Below are 23,358 nucleotides of genomic sequence, written 5' to 3' on the forward strand. Positions count from 1 at the left end.
GCAATGCCGACCTTAGGTTTAGGCATGGGGGGTGGGAGAGGTTAGGTTTTGGGTTAGGGTCTGGGGGAGGTTAGGTTTAGGCGTGGGGGTGGGAGAGGTTAGGTTTTGGGTTAGGGTCTGGGGGAGGTTAGGTTTAGGCATGGGGGCTGGGAGAGGGGAGGTCGGAACAGCGAGAGGTCGGAACAACGACATGGAACCCTGTGAGAGGGCTCCCGAATTTGTAGATGAAATAGTGCAATTCAAAGAATTCATCAAAAACAAAGACAATAAAAGTGTGCGGCACTTGCTTCAAATAATAAGGAAGAGGAACCTGTCATCAGTTTTTCCAAATGTGGATATTGCCTTCAGGATTTACTTAACTCTCCCTGTAACAAATGCCTCTGGAGAGCGCTCCATTTCAAAACTTGGGCTTGTCAAGAACAGGATACGGTCTACAATGGGACAAGAAAGGCTCACCCACTTGACATTGATGTCATTGGAAAGTAACATTGTTAGAACATTGGACTTCACCACTCTAGTCAAACGCTTTGCCACGGCAAAAGTCAGGAAGAAGACATTTCAGGTACGAACAGACTTGAATACTGCTTGATTGATTTGTGCAATAATTGTGAGAATGTGTGTGTGCACTGTAATAATAACAGCAATAATAAATACTAAATAATAATAATAAAAGTGCTTGTTGTGACATCTCAGTGGCAATGTTTTCTTTCCAATCAGGCTGTTTATGAAAGAACATGATGGCTAAACCTACAGTTTGTGTTTGTAAGTTAGAATGCTGACAGGAGAGCAGGTGGTGACATGAAAGTTAGTGAGAAAAGGAGAAGATACTGAATAATGACATCACAACAGTATAATCCTAATGTTGATTTAAAATGAGATATTCCTTTAAATACGGCTAAAAAAGGTTAAAAAAAAACACTCAATTTTTTTTCCGGCGGCGCCCGTTGGGCGCCACCGAAGCCCCCTCTCCGCTTGAGGGGGGGGCCCTGCAGAGATGAATAGCCCAGGGGCCCATGAAGTGTAAAATCGGCCCTGGTGATATGTCACTGATTCCAAACACCACAGATATCGTGGTTGTGACTTTTGCAGCACCTGGAGATATATTCTTTGTGGAAATGGGATTCAGACAGAATGTGTAGTAGGTCTATGTGTGTGCGTGCGAGGTCGGAACAAGGAGAGGTCGGAACAATGGGAGGTCGGAACAATGGGAGGTCGGAACAATGGGAGGTCGGAACAATGGGAGGTCGCAACAATGGGAGGTCGGAACAATGGGAGGTCGCAACAATGGGAGGTCGCAACAATGGGAGGTTGGAACAATGGGCAGTCCCCCATGTGGGCGGAGGTCATTTTTCAATTTTTAACAGATTATGAAAGTGCAGATTGTAAACGTTCAAATGATGTGTGTCACACATTGTAATCTGAAAAAGAAATGAAGGAGTTATGCTTATTTGAATGTTCACACTCCTAAAAGCTACATTCAGAGGTAACGGCCCTCAAAGTTGGAAAAGCTTTTCACACCTACAGTAGGCAGCCAGGTAAGGGGGGACTGGACAACAAGGTATTTTATTTAACAAGATACACTTATTTACTGATTCTAAAATGGTTGTAGTTTATGTGGAATGGATAGTTCAAAACTTAAACTTGTGTATTAATTGAAATAATGGAAAAAAACTAATTTTTCTTAAAAAAAGAGAATATTTTCTAATTTTCTGGCGATTAGAATTGGCCTACATGTGGTACCTTCTCCTGGGGTGTGTCACAACAACATTTTCCCTTGACAGTGTTGTCTTCCAAACAACCTGCAGCTAACAGGTGTCTGTCTCTTTAAGAGCCTTCACCTTCATTTCAGTCTTCTTACTGTATGGTTCACAAATTGTGAGGTGATGCACTTGGCAAGGTGAGCTCCTATAGGCTACTTTTGTGACATGTGACATGGTAAGGTGAGCTCCTATAGGCTACTATTGTGACATGTGACTTGGTAAGGTGAGCTCCTATAGGCTCCTATTGTGACATGTGACATGGTAAGGTGAGCTCCTATAGGCTCCTATTGTGACATGTGACACAAATCTATAACATCTACCTCTAGTTATGTGTGAGAACAGACTGATGCCGACCAATGTCTAGAAATCAGCGCTATATACCCTTTTCACAGCAACCATTTTGTGGTGGTAAAGCAGAAATTAAAGCAGGTGTAACCGATACCATCAATGATGGTTCCATTCAGGAGGTCTAGTGCCAGGGACCTCATTAATGTCATTGGTGACACCTGATTTACCACCTGTTGCTGTGAAAAGGGTCTATAGTCAAAGAGACAGCGAGACAGCACATTCCCCTTAGGATGGGAGAGGACATTGTACAAGCCCTATGATCCACTTTTCTTTGTATTTTGCTTGTTGTCTTCTGTGTTTGAGCTAAATAATCTAAAGCAGACACCACCAAATGGTGGACCATGGTCCGGATCCGGACACAGACGCTGTCCTGTGCGGACCGAGACCTACAACTGATACATTATTGAGAATTATTAAAGTTTGACAGAGCGTTTCAAATTTTAATTGAATACCCCTGATCTAAACTAAAACTTAAATGGAAGCAGTACACACACTAACAGAGCACAAGACAAATTGAATATCAATGTTCATCATCACCTTAAGGACAGTAATTTATTCACTTTAATAAAAACACAGATGAGAGTTGTGTCAACTTTTCATAATGCAGATTTATTCATCAGGGCAGTGTGGGGCATATTTCTTCTTTACATGAAAACATCACTGCAGTGAGTCATTGAGACATGAGAATCCTAGTATGGTAGTTAGTCAAATTGTTGCAGAGTCAGAAGCTTTAGTATAAGAGCCAACTCTTCTGTTTTTTCCAAAGCATAGCATCATACTGGCTCCTTGTTGCATCCTGAAAGATTTAGCTCATATTCAGGCCGCCGTTGACATCAAGGTCTTGGTTTCCATTTCCATTCCTGGTGGAGAAGGAAATGAATCACAGTCAGGTTTTATTTGACAGGATAAAGTTAATGTATTACTTTAAAGACTAGTAACTTTGAACATAATGTGGTAGTGGGTGAGTTTAGGAAGAAACTTACTGCTGGACTCCTATCTGACCATGGTTGTCATGCGACCGATAAGGACCGCAAGGGCCAGGACCAGGAGCAGGACCGGGAGGGCAAGGATAGGGAGGGCAAGGATAGGGAGGGCAAGGATAGGGTGGGCAAGGATAGGGAGGGCAAGGATAGGGTGGGCAAGGATAGGGTGGGCAAACTGGGGGAGGACCGCAAGGGCCAGGACCAGGAGCAGGACCAGGAGCAGGACCAGGAGCAGGACCAGGAGTAGGACCAGGAGTAGGACCAGGAGCAGGACCAGGAGCAGGACCAGGAGTAGGACCAGGAGCAGGACCAGGAGTAGGACCAGGAGCAGGACCAGGAGTAGGACCAGGAGCAGGACCAGGAGCAGGACCAGGAGTAGGACCAGGAGTAGGACCAGGAGTAGGACCAGGAGCAGGACCAGGAGCAGGACCAGGAGCAGGACCGGGAGGGCAAGGATAGGGAGGGCAAGGATAGGGAGGGCAAGGATAGGGAGGGCAAGGATAGGGTGGGCAAGGATAGGGAGGGCAAGGATAGGGTGGGCTAGGATAGGGTGGGCAAACTGGGGGAGGACGGAAAGGGCCAGGAGCAGGACCAGGAGCAGGACCTGGAGGGCAAGGATAGGGTGGGCAAACTGGGGGAGGACCGCAAGGGCCAGGACCAGGAGCAGGACCGGGAGGGCAAGGATAGGGAGGGCAAGGATAGGGAGGGCAAGGATAGGGAGGGCAAACTGGGGGAGGACGGGGTGGTGGGCAAATTGGGGGACGTGGTGGGCAAATTGGGGGACGGGGTCGGCAACCTAAATTTAACAAAGATTAAAAAAATTATGAACACATGACATCAGAGACTGAGTTTATAGACTTCTACTCACAAAAAAACACATGCAGGTTTTATTGAGTAGACCTATTAATCTGCTGTATAGGCACTAGGCAGCAGAAATCAAATGATTGATGTAATTAAAAGCGGTAACTTTAGACTGTCCTTCAGTAACAGACACATCCAACGCAGACTTTGATTGTGACATGCAGTAAAGCTCTGTTATTTAATACACTTTGATGTGGCTTTCAATGAATGAGGAAATAGGCGTGTCTGATGCTGTAAAATCCGGAGCTGTCCATATTGCATTGTGATTGGCTAGTTTTTACAAACCACGCCTCTTTCGTGGGCACAAGCTCCTGTTCACGAGCATTTTCAGCACGAGCTCAGAGCTGGATAAAGAAATCCAAATTGACAGACCCAGCTGATAACCGCTGTACCGAATAGCTTAATTGCTTTGATCTGGTTAAGCCAAACCAGATCAAGGGACAGATCCTGGATCTGTTTATCCTCTATTCGTGGTATGGGCCTCAGAGCAAATCAGTATCATAACATTGTTCCTATGAATGAATAAATGCAAGTAAACAAAGGTTACGTCGTTGCACGATATATAATGCATTCCTTACTTTATGTAATTCATGTAATAACTTTATCTTTCTATAGCGTTACATTTCACTTTATACATTTTATAAAGTCATACATGTTCCAAAACTGAACCTTACACACCTTCCCCAGGATCAACCATGAGGACAACCAGCATCAGCACAGCGAAGGCCACGGCACACTTCATCCTAAAAACAAGAACCAAACTAAATCAGACACATTTCAACTCAGTTCCAATCTCAGAAAAAAACTCACTTAACTACAATAATATGGAGGGGGGGAATTAATTCATAAATGTTGGTTCAGGAACATTTTGTGAAATATTTATGTATGTATTTGTTTGTTTATTTATTTATTTATTTATTTATTTATTTATTTATTTATTTATTTATTTATTTATTTATTTATTTCCTATTTTATACTTACTTACTTATTAGAACTTCCAACAAAATAATTCTGACAAATCACAAAATATATTGAATGTCCTTACTTGGATGGATCCCAAGGACAAGTCTTCCTCATATTAGACAAATGATGTTGGAATATTTTCTTCTTACCTTTCCACAGATTGAGAGTTGACGTGTGAGATCTCCAGGTGATGTGAAGCTTGACTTCTGACAGTTAAGAGCTGAGTCTACCCATATTTATATGTGCGAGGCTGGCTTGGTTTATGGGTGGCTGTTAGTCTCCTTTTGGGTGATTTCCTCTATTTCTGGGTAGTATTTTTCTGGACATACACAGTCATTGTATTTCGTAATGTAGGGCTATGTCAAGTCAAGTCAAGTCAAGTTTATTTGTATAGCACATTTCATACACAGAGGCAATTCAAAGTGCTTCACATAAAATGGTTGACAGGAAAAGAAAAGAAGAGAAGAGAAAAAAATTGACATTTAAAAGCATCACAACAAAACTTTAAAAAAGAGTATAAAAAGTGCATTAACTCATTCACTGCCAATATCTGACTGGCATTTTTGGCACAGGCCAAGTATTTCCATAATGTTTGGTCATCTTTCAAGACCCACAGTAAATTCTGTACTAGGACTACAGTGATGTCCAATACCTCGAAATGAAGATCTAAGTCTCTACTTTCACCCCCAAAAAGAAAGTTAGCTTTTAGCATGTTCTGTACTCTACTTATAACCCTTTTTATACACCCCATGTTCACCAAAAAAGCCTGTCTGGGAAGAGAAAAGGGAGAAAAAAGCATTTTTGTAAAAGGGCACAATCTCAGGCATAACTCACTCTCAATTCTTTTATTTTGAACTGTATTGACATCAGACATGTAAATATTATTCGTTAGGACACAAATGACAAAAAAATATATATATATATATATATATATATACACACATGAAGTGCTTTTTTTTTACATTCAACAATACAGTTTACTCGGTGTGAGTGTGCAGACAGACAGACAGACAGACAGACAGACACACCGACAGACAGACAGACAGACAGACAGACAGACACACACACACACACACACACACACACACACACACACACACACACACACACACACACACACACACACACGATCCCCCTTTTAGATTTCTAACCCAACATAGGATAAGCAATAACCACGCCCTGTGGCGCTGGGATTGGCCAGGAGCAACACTGGAGGGCGAGCAGCCCAGCGATTTCATGAACCAACTGAAGAGCTCTTGAGAAGGACAGCGAGCTGCTGTGAGTGCCTTCTGCCCGCTGCTGCCTAGCTGTTCCTGTGTTTATTTTGATTTGTTCTGGTACACCGTCCTCGTCCATGTCTCCCTGTCATATCTATGATCGTTCCCGTTTTCCCCTCGGCTATTCAACACGTCCTCACCGCCCTCGCAAACTGATCGATCATTTCCTCATTCCTCCGATGATCAAACACATCTCTTGATTACTTTCTCCCGTTTTCTCCTGGCTGGCACAGAGGAAGGCGACTCCAGCTCGGCGTTTCAATTGCGTTTCTCCTGTCTGCACAAGGAAGCGTTACCCGTCCTCTGCTTTTCCTCCTGCTCAATTTCAAAACAACAGCTGCGGTATGTGTTTGATCGCGTGCTGTCGGCTACCCTTTGAAGGCAGGGACCTGTGTCTGTGTGACAGGCTGGGCAAGTGTTTGCTGCAGGCGCTGCACCAATAAAAACAAAAACACGTCAAACACGTCCTTGGCGGGGAAGGCCATTGCTGATAACACGTCAAAGACGTCATTGGCGGTGAATGAGTTAAGCAACTTCATTAAGCAGCAGCTTCACATAAAATGGTTGACAGGAAAGAAAAGAAAAGAAGAGAATAAACTGGACATTTAAAAGCATCACAACAAAACTTGAAAAAAGAGTATAAAAAGTGCATTAAGCAACAGGCGCAGCAGTTGCAGAAAGAGCTAAAAACTTATAGAGGACTCATTGGGTTTGCATAGTAGCTGTCCACAGTCAGTCCACAAAATAAAATTAAAACTAGAACGACCGCACCGCGGATTTACGCCATTAGTTCATTCTTGAGTCCAAATCGCCATTTGAGGCAAATTCGAAGAAATTCCATCAAGACATTCCTGAGATATCGCGTTAACAAGCTTGAAAATGGCATTTGAGAGGTCACAGTGACCTTGACCTTTGGCCTTTGATAACCAAAATGGAATCAGTTCATCCTTGCGTCCAAGTCGATGTTTGAGCCAAATCAGAAGAAAGCCGTTCTTGAGATATCGTGTTAACGCACTGGTGAAAGTGGGCCGTTCGGTGCTGAGTTCCGTTAAGAAATGATGTGCCTGAACGACGTTCCGTGAAGACATGCAGCTGCTGTCAATCAAAATCCGATTGCTGCAGAAATAATCACGATTGCATAATTTCCAACAAGGAAACACATCTGTGCTGACGTTATGTCGTTAGGGTAACATAAACAACAGTAGTCTCTCTCATAAATTGCTTCTAAATTGTTCAAATGCAGTGTTTTAGACCTGTGGTTTTAATCCGTGCTGTGTAGGCTATAAGCACGCAGCTTCTGAATGCGGCTGCTGCTGCTGCAACTCCGCTATCTGTCTGTCAATACTAGTCTGCCTCCGCCAACAAAAACAGTTTCCCCAGGATTGCACTAGTTCCCAAGCAAGCAGAAACAGTAATATTTCTAACCAGTGAGAGGCAGCGATGCACCTCAAGGCATCTAGTCTGCTGCAGAGCTATTAGAAGCAGCAGCAGAAGAAGAAGAAGCTCGCCCGATAGCTCGCTAACAGATTAGCACTAGTATTTTAGCAAACTACCAGAAACAGCGTTATCTTTATGATGTATTGATAATGGTACTAGACACACGTAACTCTATAGAGCCCCGTTGTGAGGTCTATTTATCAAAATAACGCATATTTTGATATTTGATATTTTTGCATATTTTGGCCAAAACGTAAAGTTGTTATAGCGCCACCATCTGGTCGACATGGGGGTCTGGCCTTGCCTGAGCAGTGGGGGGGATAGGAACCCGCCTGCCAAATGTGGTTGCTCTGGGACTTTACATTAGGACAATTAAGGCAGTGTGACAGACGAACGAACGGACGGACGGACGGACAGATGAACAGAACAAGCACGATGAATAGTTCTACCCCCCCATGAGAACTCCAAATGCACGTGCACAGTGCAGGTTTATGTGCTATATACACTAGATGTTACAGTGCAGGTTTATGTGCTATATACACTAGATGTTACAGTGCAGGTTTATGTGCTATATACACTAGATGTTATAGTGCAGGTTTATGTGCTATATACACTAGATGTTACAGTGCAGGTTTATGTGCTATATACACTAGATGTTACAGTGCAGGTTTATGTGCTATATACACTAGATGTTACAGTGCAGGTTTATGTGCTATATACACTAGATGTTACAGTGCAGGTTTATGTGCTATATACACTAGATGTTACAGTGCAGGTTTATGTGCTATATACACTAGATGTTACAGTGCATGTTTATGTGCTATATGCACTAGATGTTACAGTGCAGGTTTATGTGCTATATACACTAGATGTTACAGTGCAGGTTTATGTGCTATATACACTAGATGTTACAGTGCAGGTTTATGTGCTATAAACACTAGATGTTACAGTGCAGGTTTATGTGCTATATACACTAGATGTTACAGTGCAGGTTTATGTGCTATATACACTAGATGTTACAGTGCAGGTTTATGTGCTATATACACTAGATGTTACAGTGCAGGTTTATGTGCTATATACACTAGATGTTACAGTGCAGGTTTATGTGCTATATACACTAGATGTTACAGTGCAGGTTTATGTGCTATATACACTAGATGTTACAGTGCAGGTTTATGTGCTATATACACTAGATGTTACAGTGCAGGTTTATGTGCTATATACACTAGATGTTACAGTGCAGGTTTATGTGCTATATACACTAGATGTTGCAGTGCAGGTTTATGTGCTATATACACTAGATGTTACAGTGCAGGTTTATGTGCTATATACACTAGATGTTACAGTGCATGTTTATGTGCTATATGCACTAGATGTTACAGTGCAGGTTTATGTGCTATATACACTAGATGTTGCAGTGCAGGTTTATGTGCTATATACACTAGATGTTACAGTGCAGGTTTATGTGCTATATACACTAGATGTTACAGTGCAGGTTTATGTGCTATATACACTAGATGTTACAGTGCAGGTTTATGTGCTATATACACTAGATGTTACAGTGCAGGTTTATGTGCTATATACACTAGATGTTACAGTGCAGGTTTATGTGCTATACACACTAGATGTTACAGTGCAGGTTTATGTGCACACTAGATGTTACAGTGCAGGTTTATGTGCTATATACACTAGATGTTACAGTGCAGGTTTATGTGCTATATACACTAGATGTTACAGTGCAGGTTTATGTGCTATATACACTAGATGTTATAGTGCAGGTTTATGTGCTATATACACTAGATGTTACAGTGCAGGTTTATGTGCTATATACACTAGATGTTACAGTGCAGGTTTATGTGCTATATACACTAGATGTTACAGTGCAGGTTTATGTGCTATATACACTAGATGTTACAGTGCAGGTTTATGTGCTATATACACTAGATGTTACAGTGCAGGTTTATGTGCTATATACACTAGATGTTACAGTGCAGGTTTATGTGCTATACACACTAGATGTTACAGTGCAGGTTTATGTGCTATATACACTAGATGTTACAGTGCAGGTTTATGTGCTATATACACTAGATGTTATAGTGCAGGTTTATGTGCTATATACACTAGATGTTACAATGCAGGTTTATGTGCTATATACACTAGATGTTACAGTGCAGGTTTATGTGCTATATACACTAGATGTTACAGTGCAGGTTTATGTGCTATATACACTAGATGTTACAGTGCAGGTTTATGTGCTATACACACTAGATGTTACAGTGCAGGTTTATGTGCTATATACACTAGATGTTACAGTGCAGGTTTATGTGCTATATACACTAGATGTTACAGTGCAGGTTTATGTGCTATATACACTAGATGTTACAGTGCAGGTTTATGTGCTATATACACTAGATGTTACAGTGCAGGTTTATGTGCTATATACACTAGATGTTACAGTGCAGGTTTATGTGCTATATACACTAGATGTTACAGTGCAGGTTTATGTGCTATACACACTAGATGTTACAGTGCAGGTTTATGTGCTATACACACTAGATGTTACAGTGCAGGTTTATGTGCTATATACACTAGATGTTACAGTGCAGGTTTATGTGCTATACACACTAGATGTTACAGTGCAGGTTTATGTGCTATACACACTAGATGTTACAGTGCAGGTTTATGTGCTATATACACTAGATGTTACAGTGCAGGTTTATGTGCTATATACACTAGATGTTATAGTGCAGGTTTATGTGCTATATACACTAGATGTTACAGTGCAGGTTTATGTGCTATATACACTAGATGTTACAGTGCAGGTTTATGTGCTATATACACTAGATGTTACAGTGCAGGTTTATGTGCTATAAACACTAGATGTTACAGTGCAGGTTTATGTGCTATAAACACTAGATGTTACAGTGCACGTTTATGTGCTATATACACTAGATGTTTCGCTGTTCAACAATTTAGCCTTCATAGGCAGAGGAGGTTCTCTACTCAAATGCTATGATGCTGTGTCCGTGCAGCTCCGGAAGGTCCGTTTGCATTGATGTGTGATTCACATGGAGTAAAGTGTGCGGTATATCACCTACCATGTTTCAATGTGTACCCCCCCCCCCCCCCCATACATTACCTGGATGACAGCTTGATTGCTGTCCAGAAAGAAAATACATGTATGGCAATTCAAGGTTTTATCATTGCCAAGACACTTTCTGTCTTCCAAATTTCACAAAAAACAACAAGCAAATGGAGAACAAAAACTATTTGTGCGTTTCACAATTTTGTCTTGGTGTTTATAGGACCCCCCTCGAAAATAAGATGCTACATCTCAAGGGGCTACAGTGTCCTTTCAATGAATTCAAATAACAGAGAAGGATAATATGGACTTTGTGCTTGAACAATTAAATGGATATTGCGCGTTGACTTCGTTTCGGTGCACACATTACAGGACAGGGTTTTTATGTGTCAAAATAATGCTGAATTATGTGTCCTGACTGTTCTCAGATTTTTTTTTTTTTTTTACATTTATCACACAGGTTACAAGCCACAGGACAGTACATTACCAATCTGGGAACCCAGAGTCTATTTCTATTTGAAAAATAGACTCTGGACAGCTCTACCATTTTTCCCGGCTTCCTGTACAGCGCGCCTCTCCTGCCACCGTCACTTCCTTTTCCGCGTCCGTGCTCCACTGTTTACAGTGTAAATAGCAACTTGGTCACAACTTTCCAGTAATTTTCCACTTTTGTTCCAAGACGAGTTGATGTATTCTATGCAGTTTTAACCAGTATGTGGATGGAGGATGCTAACGCCATTAGCGCCATGTTCCGGGATGTATAGTAAAATAAAAACACCGATTTGGGTGGTCTAACCTAGTTTGTTAGTAGTGGATTACTCAACTACGGTCCATTTGGTTGTTTGTATTTTTCCTTTTTTGTACGTTGTAGACGGTTCTGGTCCAGTTTAACATCCTGATGACAGCAGAGACATGATATATGAGGTTAAAAACAACATGGAATTTGGTCTTTGCAAAAAGAAATGATGCAGCCTATGTGTTTATTTGCATATTCACCTTATGTAGCCCCGCCCACTTGACCCTTTGTGTCACGACTTCATATTCAAAATGCCGGCTGTTTTACCTGCTCAAACTAATTAGACTCACCTGGTCAAACCTATTTTGACTCACATATGAGTCAGACTAGGTTTATGAGTCACAGGAAGTGTAAAGACACTTCCGATTGTGTTTACACTTTCTGTTAGTCTCTCAAGCCAGACTGTCTCTTCTACATAAGGTGAATAGAGCGGGGGAGTGAGATCCAATCACAAGTGGTCACTGAGACACATGTGGAGACACATTGCCAGGTGTGAACTGATACATAGAGCTGTCCACGTAGAACTCTCTCTTGCCAGGCTATGGTTGTGAAGTTCAGATGTTCTGAAGTGACCTGTGTGATTAAGTAGAGGTTCAATGAAAAAAAGAAAATTTCAATAACAAGCATTTCATAATGTCCATCTCTCACTTCAACGACCTCGCCCTTCGTTCCTCTAAATGACAAGAGAAGAGAGGAAACAGAGAGAGCTTGAGAAAGTGATAAGATAGTAAGCAAGCTGTTAATCGGTACACCAGCTGCTTTGCCTTGTCATTTCCCCTTTAAAATGCATCAAAACCACATGCACGCACACATACACACACACACACACACACACACACACACACACACACACACACACACACACACACACACACACACACACACACAACACACACACACACACACACACACACAGACACACACACACACACACACACACACACGCACACACACACGCACACATACACGCGCACACACACACACACACACACACACACACACACACACACACAGACACACACACACACACACACACACACACACAGACAGACAGACACACACACACACACACACACACACACACACACACACACAGACACACACAGACACACACGCACACACGCACGCACACACACACACACACACACACACACACACACACACACACACACACACAGACACAGACACACACACACACACACACACACACACACACACACACACACACACACACACACACATCTTTCATATTTTCTTTTATCTACGCTCGTCGTATTTTAATTATGCTGGTGTTTGCCATGCCTGTTTTTATCTTTTAGAATGTTATGTCTCTTTTATGCACTGTACCTCGGCTGTTCTGAAAGGCGTCTCCAAATAAAATCTATTATTATAATAATTTTATTATTATTATTATTATTATCTGAGGTGAGGAGAGTAGGGGATAGGAGGTGTAATTGATATTCAATACAGTAATCCAACTGTAATGTGATTTGAGAGAGAAAACAAGAGAAACTAATAGAAAGAGTGAGAAATAATAATAATTTCAGTGAGAGAGGTGTTGAAAACCCCATAGACTTGCCATCTATGTGAGGTGTGTGACTGTGGCTCAAGACGTGGGTCGTCCACGAATCAGAAGGTTGTTTGTTCGATCCTTTAGTCTGCATGTCGAAGTGTCCTTTGGGCAAGATACTGAATCCTAAATTGTTACGGATTGCTGTGCTAGCACCCTGTGTGGTAGCTTGTCGCCATCTGTGTGTGTGTGTGTGTGTGTGTGTGTGTGTGTGTGTGTGTGTGTGTGTGTGTGTGTGTGTGTGTGTGTGTGTGTGCTAATGGGTGAATGTAGGCATGTGTTGTAAAGCGATTTGAATGGTCGGTAGACTATCTAATATAATGAAAGAACCATCTGTCACATATGTTAAGAAATGTTCGTCTGATCGACATCAAGCTTGGGGAGTGCAGGGGACCTGACGGAGTGCAGTGTGGAAAAAACTCGCACGGGGGCGATACAGCAATATTTTACGTAGACCAATCACAGCTCACACTGCTATGACATCATCTTACATAGACCAAGCACGGCTCACGCTGCTATGAAATTTAACGTTACTTGTGTTATTAAATGAACCGACCGTTCATCAATTATAAAGGTCGCGCAGCTCTTTATTTTCTGTGGAGCTGATCAGTTATAAAAAAGGTGGCTAAATAAACTTCAGTTGCCCATATACAAGACTAGAGACTAGAACAACTTAAAGTGTAACTTACCCCCAAAACACTTTTTTCAGCTTTTAACCAATATATAGGACTTTAGGGGTGGTGTGTGAAGAATTCTGGTCAAAATTTCCACATTTTGAGACCAAACTGTTACCATTGTACCATTTGTATCATTTTCAGCTGCATAAGTGCCCTCTATGGGTTGAACACTGCTTTTTTTTTGCCCTCAAAACTGCACAAAATGTGGTACAACCTGACGTCACGTTGTACCCAAAGACTATGGGATTTCAAGATAGTAACTCCCCTACTCCCCCTGTACCCTTTCCCGGCTCCTCACAACTCCAAGCCCATTCCCATGATGTCACAAGAATTTTCCTACCAATATGGCGCTACAATACACACAGCTCATTGGCTGTTTGTGTCACTTGACCTGTTAATCACCTGTTAATTGATTATTTTTTCCTACCAACTCCTATGTAACACAATACTATCAATAAATGCCTCTCATAAAAGGAAGGAAATGGCATTGTGTTGCTGTAAATCATTCCCAACCTTTTTGATACTAAGGAGCCCTAATTTAGTTCACATTGGGGCAATGGACCCCCATATGATGAGATTTGGTCTCTCAGATGCAAATCAGATTTTTTCATTTATTTTTATGTAGCCTAGATATGATTTTGTCCAGAATTCCATATACCGTAATTCTTCTAATAAGCGCCGGTACTCTAATTGCCGCCGGGTCTTTCATTTCCCGCCGGGTCCAAATTGATTTAGCATAATAAGCGCCTGACTCTTTTTGCCGCCGGGGGCCGGAAATGGAATATTTTTTTTTGGTTATTTGGTTACCGTTGTTATTGTTGTTTTTGTCGTCACGAACCAAGCCGCGAGCTACCGAACACACCCGAAGCACGAGAGAGCAAGAAACGGTAATGACGTTGTTTTGGAGGAAGTCAGGCGGAAGTTTCATCCTGTCAGACAGTTTTATATTTTATTTATACATGCTGTAACCGACATGTTTCAAGTATGCATACCGCATTGTTTAATGCTACGGATTCCTGTAGGCAACGTAGCTCAGTTGTGCCTTGTAAAAGTGCATTTCAGGAAAAATAAGTTGTAAGTTCACTGCCTGGCATGTCCCAGCATGCATTGTGCTACTCCATTTCGCTACTAAATAGCAACCAAATGAGCCGAAATAGATATAAAGGTCGATCTAAATAATGTGTAATAGTAACACAACCTGCAATTGTAGAACATTTCAATATTGGACCAAATAAAACATCGAAATGACAACACCAACCTATGTGAAACATATATGTAATCTTGGGCCTATATATATCCCTCATCGAGTTAACGTGATTTAGATAAGTGACAGCGTAACGCGCAGCTACCGAACACACCCGTCAGGCGGAAGTTTCATCCTGTCAGACAGTTTTATATTTTATTTATACATGCTGTAACCGACATTTTTCAAGTATGCATACCGCATTGTTTAATGCTACGGATTCCTGTAGGCAACGTGCTGAGACGCTGTCTAATCAGGAGCAGTGGGCAACTTACGCTAACGTAGCTCAGTTGTGCCTTGTAAAAGTGCATTTCTCTCAGCGGAACAGCGATCATAAATGCAGTATGGATTATACCCATTATACTGGACATGTATTGGAAACTTGGCGTCTACCTACTATTTGGTAAGTCTCCTTGTTTTGTCTAACGCTAGTGCTGCAGTGCTGTTTTGGTTGGCGTTAGCGGTAACTGTCTGCCTTTCCGAAGCCCTGCCACTCCGAACGTTAACTTCCATTATTCGGACTGGTGGTCGTTCACCTTAGAAGCCGCAATGCCGACCTTAGGTTTAGGCGTGGGGGTGGGAGAGGTTAGGTTTTGGATTAGGGTCTGGGGGAGGTTAGGTTTAGACATAGGGGGAGGTTAGGTTTGGCGTGAAAAACGGGGAATATAGAACCCGGGGAACATAGACATGATCCCTTTCTGAGTGCCGATATTTCGGAGTGGCAGAACGTCGGAGTGGCAGCACGTCGGAGTGGCAGCATGTAACCGGCGTTAGCTTGGTAGCTAGCTATGTTAGCGTGCCTTCTGCTTTGCTGGGAGTGTCTGGCAAGCGAGACTAATAACGTTGCTATGACTTCTTTCCAATGAAACACAAACAACTGAATGTGTGAGGGGTAGGCTAATGTTACTTGTTTAAAATATGGTATGGCTGCTTGGCAGAGGAAGAAGAGGAGAGCAATGAACTGATACAGTAGTTGGATGATGATGGCGATAAAGACGAAGGCTATCAATTGTTTTCGTTCATTCCAGTCTGTTGTACAATACTAGGCATGTTCAAAACTGCCTGTACCTAGCCTCTTGTGTGTACTAAGTACTATCTCACTGGTTTAAATAAGCAATTTGATACTGTACGTTTTTGCTGAGCAGGCATTTATGTTAATGTTAATGTGTTAATAATATGTTAATAATAACCGCCTGCCTCAATTATGGCCAAATGGAAATAACCGCCTGACTCTAATTGCCGCCGGGTCTTCCTTTTACCGCCGGGTCTAAATTGATTTAGCATAATAAGCGCCCGGGCCCTTATTGGCAGTTTTACGGTATATTAGATTGAGAGATAACAGAGAATCCTGGAATCCTCTCAAGGACCACTGGTCGTCACCTGACCCCACATTGAGAACCACTAACCACTTTGATTGTGCAGAGAGAAGAGAGAGAGGACTCTTCTGTGCCCCTTTTTCACAGAAGCAGCCTACAGCCTAAAACGTATTTTCCTGGTTCACTTTTGACGGGGAGGAGAAGGCAGGTGAAGTGACACTCACCTCCGACTTATAGGCTACTGAGCTGCTGCTGCTGCACTGACGCTCTGCCCGCCTGTCTGTGACAAGGGTCACAGCCTGTGCTGTGCTGTGATAAACAGGCTTGCGTCACTAGGCTCTTTTAACGATACTTACATGGGAGTCAATGGAGTCAATTTCTAGTTCGCCACTGAATGACCAAATTGATATAACTTTCAACCATTTTGAGCAATGCTGTTTCCATACAGGCCACCACCGTTGGCTAGTTGTTGATATTTATAAAGATTTTGTAGCTCTCATAACTTTGTCTTGTGATGTTTTGGGGAAACTGTCATGGCGTCGATTTCCGGAAAAAAGATTCCTGAACTGAGCACAGCCAAAGAGTATAGTGAGACAAGAGGAGACGCTCATTTCTTGGTTTTCCATAGGTTTTTTAAAATCAAGCAGCATGCCGTTCTGCCAGAAATATGGGGGGGGGGGGGGGGGGGGTAAGTCCCGCTGGCGGGTAAGTCCCGCTTTAAATTGAAACATATATCCCTATAATATTGTATTCTTGTATTCTCATCATCATCATTGTTTCTTTTGTGGAATGCTCTTTGTTGTTTATTTTGTGTAATGGTGTGGACTACTTATTTGTTGTAGGCTACTGGTGTGACTCAACCTTTTGCGAGTTCCAAATATGTACCAAGCTATCAAGCAAGCAAAATGATGTCACCATGACGTTCATTCAGCAGCTTTATACATAAAATATGTCCGGATTAACAATTTATGCACCTTTTTTTTAATGAAATTGTGGTTCATTCAGGATTTGAACCCAGGTCTCCAGTGTGGGAGCACAATAATTTACCACTGACTGTGCTATCTGTTGTCACTGAGATAAACAGTGTTACGGTGAACTAATTATAGCATACCCTTCGGCTTTTCACTTGTTCTTTCCAATACTATAGTGTACTCAAACCGTGCAGTCGGGCCAGTTTAAGAAACAAAACTTAATTTATTACATTCAAACCTTAATTCCGAAGAATCATTGATGTTTCCCTCACATTTTGCAAGTGCATGGGGAGGACGTGTAAAGAGGGAGAGGTGAAGGAATGAGGGAGAGAGAAGCCGATCTTAAAAGCAGGTAGCGTTGGAGTGAACCTAATTAACTTCACCGCGGTGCAAAACCCCTCTCTTCAATTCAGCGTTTGTTTTGGTCAGAGCCTTGATGACAAGAGAGGGGAACGGGGCGGAGGAGAGAGGGGGAGAAAGAGAGAGCAGCGCTGTGCTCTCAATCACTTGAAAAAGACGAGGTTCCAGGCGAGCTCTGAGCCTCCGTGGCGGTGTGCTTGTAAATAGGGGTGGTACGAATAGCAAATGCCGAACGGGCCGGCTAATCGTACCCGGGTACGGATAGATAAAATATAATGGAAGTACATGCAGTTGTTTATTTGGATCATAATACAATGCACTTCCAAATGCACTTTTATTTTAAAAGTAGCCACACAGTGAGAAAAAAGAGAGTGAGAAAAAATAAATTGTGATGCATCGATTGAAGATGCATCGAGATGCATCGATAATCGTAATCGAATTGAATCGTAGCCCTCTGAATCGTAATCGAATCGAATCGTGAGGCCAGTGAAGATTCACAGCCCTAAGAGGTAGGACCTGGGCAACATGAGATGTCGCCATCACCAATTCTATCCAGAGAACCAACCGTCATCCAGATATCTTGAGGTGAGAGGTCAAGGGACCCCTTTGAAAAGGGTCATGCCTTTTTTCCTTCGCCAAAATTCAGCCTAAGTTCAGAACGTTATTTAGCCCCCTTGCTAGCCTAGCATGACATGATTGATGCAATGATGCCAATGGATGTGTTAGGTCTTGTAGTTTCATATCATATGACAACACACCAGTATCTTCACTCTAGCATTAAGAATGAGCGAGCTACAGCCTCTGTAAGACAGTAGGCTATAATTCGGCAGGGACCGCCGTCACATTGGTAAGATGAATCATATTTATATAGTGTAATGTGAAATCTTATTTTGGGTCAGTGATAGTCAGCAAGAAGTCCATTATGGGCATACAGTAACAGCCAAATTAGAACATGTTCCAAATCACCACTCCATATAAACAGATATGGTAAAAGCCTTGCCTCCAGACCTGAGTGAGGATAGCTGAATTACCTGATGGGATGTATTGGATTTGTTTCCCCATTACACATAAATTGTCCTCAATTAGCATCTTATTGAAATAGGTTTTATGTATTTCAAAGCTTTCAAACTGACATGAAATGCTTTCACAACACGCAGTGATGAAGAAATTAACTGTTTCACAACCTTGTTATCTAAAATGCTTCATTCTTATGGCTTTCACAACATATTGCAGAGAAAGGTGATTTCCTGTGCATAACTGTCAAACAACAAACGGTCCATCGTCAATCAAATCCCATGGTCACAGTGATGTTTGCAGGCTGAGAAGAACTCATAGTGGTGGTGACGGTCTGAACCATGACCTACAATCACACACACTTTAAAGACGGTGGGCCCTATCATCGCAAAAGCAGTCATTTAACATTTGCGCTGGTTTAATGCCGCACGCAATGCAAATTGTGGGCGTGCACATCCGCATGCCTGTTATAATTGTACTGGACATGCATGGCATGCCACATGCCAAACCAGGCGTTTCGGCACAAAAATGTGGGGACAGATGGCATTCTCCCATCGTCAGCATGTGCGCAATTACTTTGCGCTAAGAGCTTTGGAAAGCACCTCTTACGTGCTAAAATACCAATACCAATACCCAGGCCTCCAACATCCAGGAGGCGATCAATAAATTGAAGGAGGAGACAAAAGCCTATAAATACAAGAAATTTGTACGCGACATTAACGACTACCAAAGAAACCACGTCTACCAGTGGCTGAACCCAGCTACACGCAGACCCAGGAGAGTCACCTTCAGGGACTCATCCCCCGACTACACCTGCTCCAGCGGCGAAGATTCAGAGGGATACGCACCCTTCCCTGCATCAGCCTCCTCCTCATCGGCCCCTTTTTTAGACAAAGGCCGTTCCGCGCGGACAGGACGGCAAAAACGAGGCTCCGGCACGAAGCCTCCTCCGCACCGAGGCGGTGTTTCCCAACCCCAGACCCGCTACTACACCAGGAGTGCGTCCCCCAACCCATACCTGTGATTAATCTCTCCTGCAAAGCATTAACACAATCACACCTTGATCTGCTCTCTAAAGGTTTGTCTTTTGTCCCCACTGCCAAGTACCAGCCATTTAACACAAGAGTCAATCTACATAAATTAATTCGCAAACTCAGGTTTAGATTGTACTTTAGGCAACATAGCAGCAGTGACAACACCCCTCCAGCTTTGGCACCCCCCTCCTCCTTCATTCCACCTGGGCCTATAGACTCTGCCATTGATACCTACAGTAAGCTCATACATCAGGACATTTCCACGCTGGAACAGAGCATCCCCTCTGTTACACATAACATTACGCGCAGGGAAAGAGCATCTCTTACAGATCTACAAAGGGATGATTCTATTGTCATTCGACCAGCCGACAAAGGTGGAGCTGTTGTGGTCCAGAACCGTGCTGATTACATCACAGAAGCCATGCGTCAACTCTCTGACACATCTACATATAAGCGTTGCATTAGTGACCCAGGTCCCCGCACCCGTACTACCATTAAAGCTGTGATTGACACTGCACTGCAGGCGGGACAGATCACTACACGTAACCATAGATTCCTTTTACATAAACATTATAGGACCCCAGCATTCTATCTCCTCCCCAAAATCCATAAAAACATAACCCCGCCCCCTGGCCGGCCTATCGTTTCTGGTAACGAGAGCTTACTTGAGCCTCTTTCCAAATTCATCGACCACCACATACAACCTTTTGTACAGAGTCTACCAGCTTATATCCGGGACACGTCTGATTTTTTACGGATCATTGAGCAAATTGACATTGATGTGCCATCTGCCTTACTTGTCACCATGGACATTGTATCCCTGTATACCAACATCCCACAGCAGGGGGTAGTAGATACCATCAATGACACACTGACAGGTAGAATATCCACTCACCCCCCCAATGAGTTCATATCCACACTGGCTGACATTAGCCTACGTAACAATTATTTCTTGTTCAGCGGAGACTTTTATCTGCAGACCTCTGGTGTTGCTATGGGTTGTGCCGCGGCTCCCAGTATTGCCAACCTGTACGTGGGTAGCTTTGAAAGAGACTTCGTCTACAACCCCAGCGTTAACCCCTTCATCTCATCCATCACCCTATGGCGCAGATATAAAGATGATGTGTTCTTGATCTGGTCCGGCCCATCCACCACCCTGTTGGAGTTCCATACACTCCTCAACACCTGGAATCCACACCTCCGGTTTACCATTGATCACCACCCAGATCGAATCAATTTCCTGGACGTCACTGTATATAAACAGCACAACAGACTACATTCATCAATCTATCGAAAACCCACGGACAGAAATACCCTGCTCCATGCCTCCAGTTACCACCCCTCACATCTAAAAGATAACCTCCCCACAGGCCAATTCATGCGCCTCCGGAGATTATGCAGCGACAAATGTGACTTTTTTGAATAAAGCCACACAGATGAAATTGAGGTTTCAGGAGCATGGATATGGGCGGAGACCCATCTCACATGCGTACAAACGCGCACTACACTCCCACCGTGACATCCTGCTCCAGCCCAGAACATCAGACCCTCCCTCGCCTAGGGTGACAGCAACCCTGCAGTACTCCCCCTTGGCCAATAGAATCAAGCGGAGCCTGCTTAAATTCTGGAGAGTGCTACAGGTCCATGATGTCTTCGCCACACCCCCCAGGATCGCCTTCTCCCGAAATCAGAACATTAGGGACTGTCTAGTCAAGACGCTTGTCACCCCCAACATAATAACACAAACCACTATTGATTCCCATCCTCCCCCTACAGGTCATTTCCCGTGCGGACACTGCGCTTGCTGCCCACAGACCACCAAGGCTAAAACACTCATTTTCCCCAATGGACACACCGTCCATCTCAAACACCTCACCACCTGCGCCTCGCAGGGGGTGGTGTATGCCATTTCTTGCCCCTGCCCGCTCTGGTACATCGGGAAGACCTCGCGTCCGTTACGCACACGGATCACGGAGCACAAGAGCGCGCTCCGGCGTCAGGACACCAAGGCCCCTATCGTCGATCACTTTATTCGACACAACCATAGTGTCTCAGACCTCCGCTTCTGGGCCATAGACATTGTCAAACCCCACCCGAGGGGTGGCGACCTAGACAGGACGCTTCTCCAGCGTGAAGCGCACTGGATCCACAGGTTGGATACCTCCGCTCCTAACGGACTCAATGAGGAGCTGGACCTTGCATGCTTTATTTAGTTAGATCTTGAAGTCTGCATTACTGGAATGCCTACTGTTATGTTATATTTATATTATTTATTAATTATATGCATTGCTCTGTGTGATTCTTACATCATATCCTTGCGCGATTTTGCTGATATGTTTTGCATTAACATCAACATGATAGGACCTGTATTTTCCTACAGCATTATTGATGTGACATATTTTTGTAATATATCATCATGTATGGATCTCTGCTAGTTCTGTCTATCCTAGTAGAGCAGACCTTTTCCTCTGACGCCAGGGCTCTGCCCCTTTCACGTCACTCCACACTACCTGTGCCATGTAGGCTATGTTCTCTATTTATCCTGGTGCGGTGGCCGACGCCCTCCCATACAGCCTGATGAAAACCAACGGTTGAAACGCGTTGCGTTTTGTGTCTTGCCCGTATCAACTATGTGAAGATGTACACTGTTTGTCTCACTCTAAGCAGCTCATTTTTCGCTTTGTTATTATAGTTGCCTGCTGAGTTGCTTTGGTCCACACCTTTTTGTGCGTTCCAAAGCTTTCAAACTGACATGAAATGCTTTCACAACACGCAGTGATGAAGAAATTAACTGTTTCACAACCTTGTTATCTAAAATGCTTCATTCTTATGGCTTTCACAACATATTGCAGAGAAAGGTGATTTCCTGTGCATAACTGTCAAACAACAAACGGTCCATCGTCAATCAAATCCCATGGTCACAGTGATGTTTGCAGGCTGAGAAGAACTCATAGTGGTGGTGACGGTCTGAACCATGACCTACAATCAAACACACTTTAAAGACGGTGGGCCCTATCATTGCAAAAGCAGTCATTTAACATTTGCGCTGGTTTAATGCCGCACGCAATGCAAATTGTGGGCGTGCACATCAGCATGCCTGTTATAATTGTACTGGACATGCATGGCATGCCACATGCCAAACCAGGCGTTTCGGCACAAAATGTGGGGACAGATGGCATTCTCCCATCGTCAGCATGTGCGCAATTACTTTGCGCTAAGAGCTTTCGAAAGCACCTCTTACGTGCTAAAATACCCCCCCGCGCTTGAGCGCACCATAATCTCCATGCTGCGCTGCGCAGTGCAGAGTAATTCCTTCAAGACTAAGGGAGACTTTCCTTCATCACTGCTGTTACCGCTAAATCAGGCAATGAATCAGGCACATGTCCCTCCGTGGTCAAAAACTTCACATACCTGGGGATATACATTTTCTCCTCGATTCAAATGAGAGTCAAAAATAACTTTGGAAACACACTGAACAAAATCTATTCTGATTTGGGTAGATGGTCCTCCCTCCCCAACTCACTCCCAGTTGTGTAGCGAGCGGAGTATCTTTAATCAAGAATAACATTATATCAAGAGTTAATTTCTACAGTTTCTACAATGTTGCCCCTTCCTCCTCCAACTCATTACTCGAATAACTTACAAACTGCTGTAACAGAAGAAGAC

General features: G+C 43.2%; 2 protein-coding genes across 2 annotated transcripts in view; one reads left to right on the top strand and one right to left on the bottom strand.

Annotated features, from left to right (window-relative positions):
* LOC310782428 (exostosin-1) overlaps positions 1-23,358 on the top strand; it is a gene marked incomplete at both ends in the record, with an annotated part of 539,881 nt that overhangs the window by 305,805 nt on the left and 210,718 nt on the right. The window lies entirely within an intron of this gene.
* Positions 2,718-5,134, bottom strand: LOC310782077 (uncharacterized protein). The gene is made up of 4 exons (XM_083642744.1): positions 5,065-5,134; positions 4,631-4,695; positions 3,092-3,887; positions 2,718-2,968 (listed from the first exon to the last, which is right to left on the bottom strand). Exons 2-4 carry the CDS (start codon positions 4,692-4,694, stop codon positions 2,914-2,916), a joined length of 915 nt encoding a protein of 304 aa, XP_083498870.1. The 5' UTR covers position 4,695; positions 5,065-5,134; the 3' UTR covers positions 2,718-2,913.

The sequence above is a fragment of the Poromitra crassiceps genome, assembly GCF_964638095.1.
Source record: "Poromitra crassiceps genome assembly, chromosome: 9".
NCBI lineage: Eukaryota > Metazoa > Chordata > Actinopteri > Beryciformes > Melamphaidae > Poromitra > Poromitra crassiceps.

Bases quoted from the DNA above. Each gene is read 5' to 3' on its own strand.
- LOC310782077 (XM_083642744.1), bottom strand. From the start codon at position 4,694: ATGAAGTGTGCCGTGGCCTTCGCTGTGCTGATGCTGGTTGTCCTCATG. The intron at 3,888-4,630 runs GTGTGTAAGGTT...TGTTAAATTTAG, and splicing joins CATGGTTGATCCTGGGGAAG to GTTGCCGACCCCGTCCCCCA. The intron at 2,969-3,091 runs GTAAGTTTCTTC...CTTCTCCACCAG, and splicing joins GGTCAGATAGGAGTCCAGCA to GAATGGAAATGGAAACCAAG.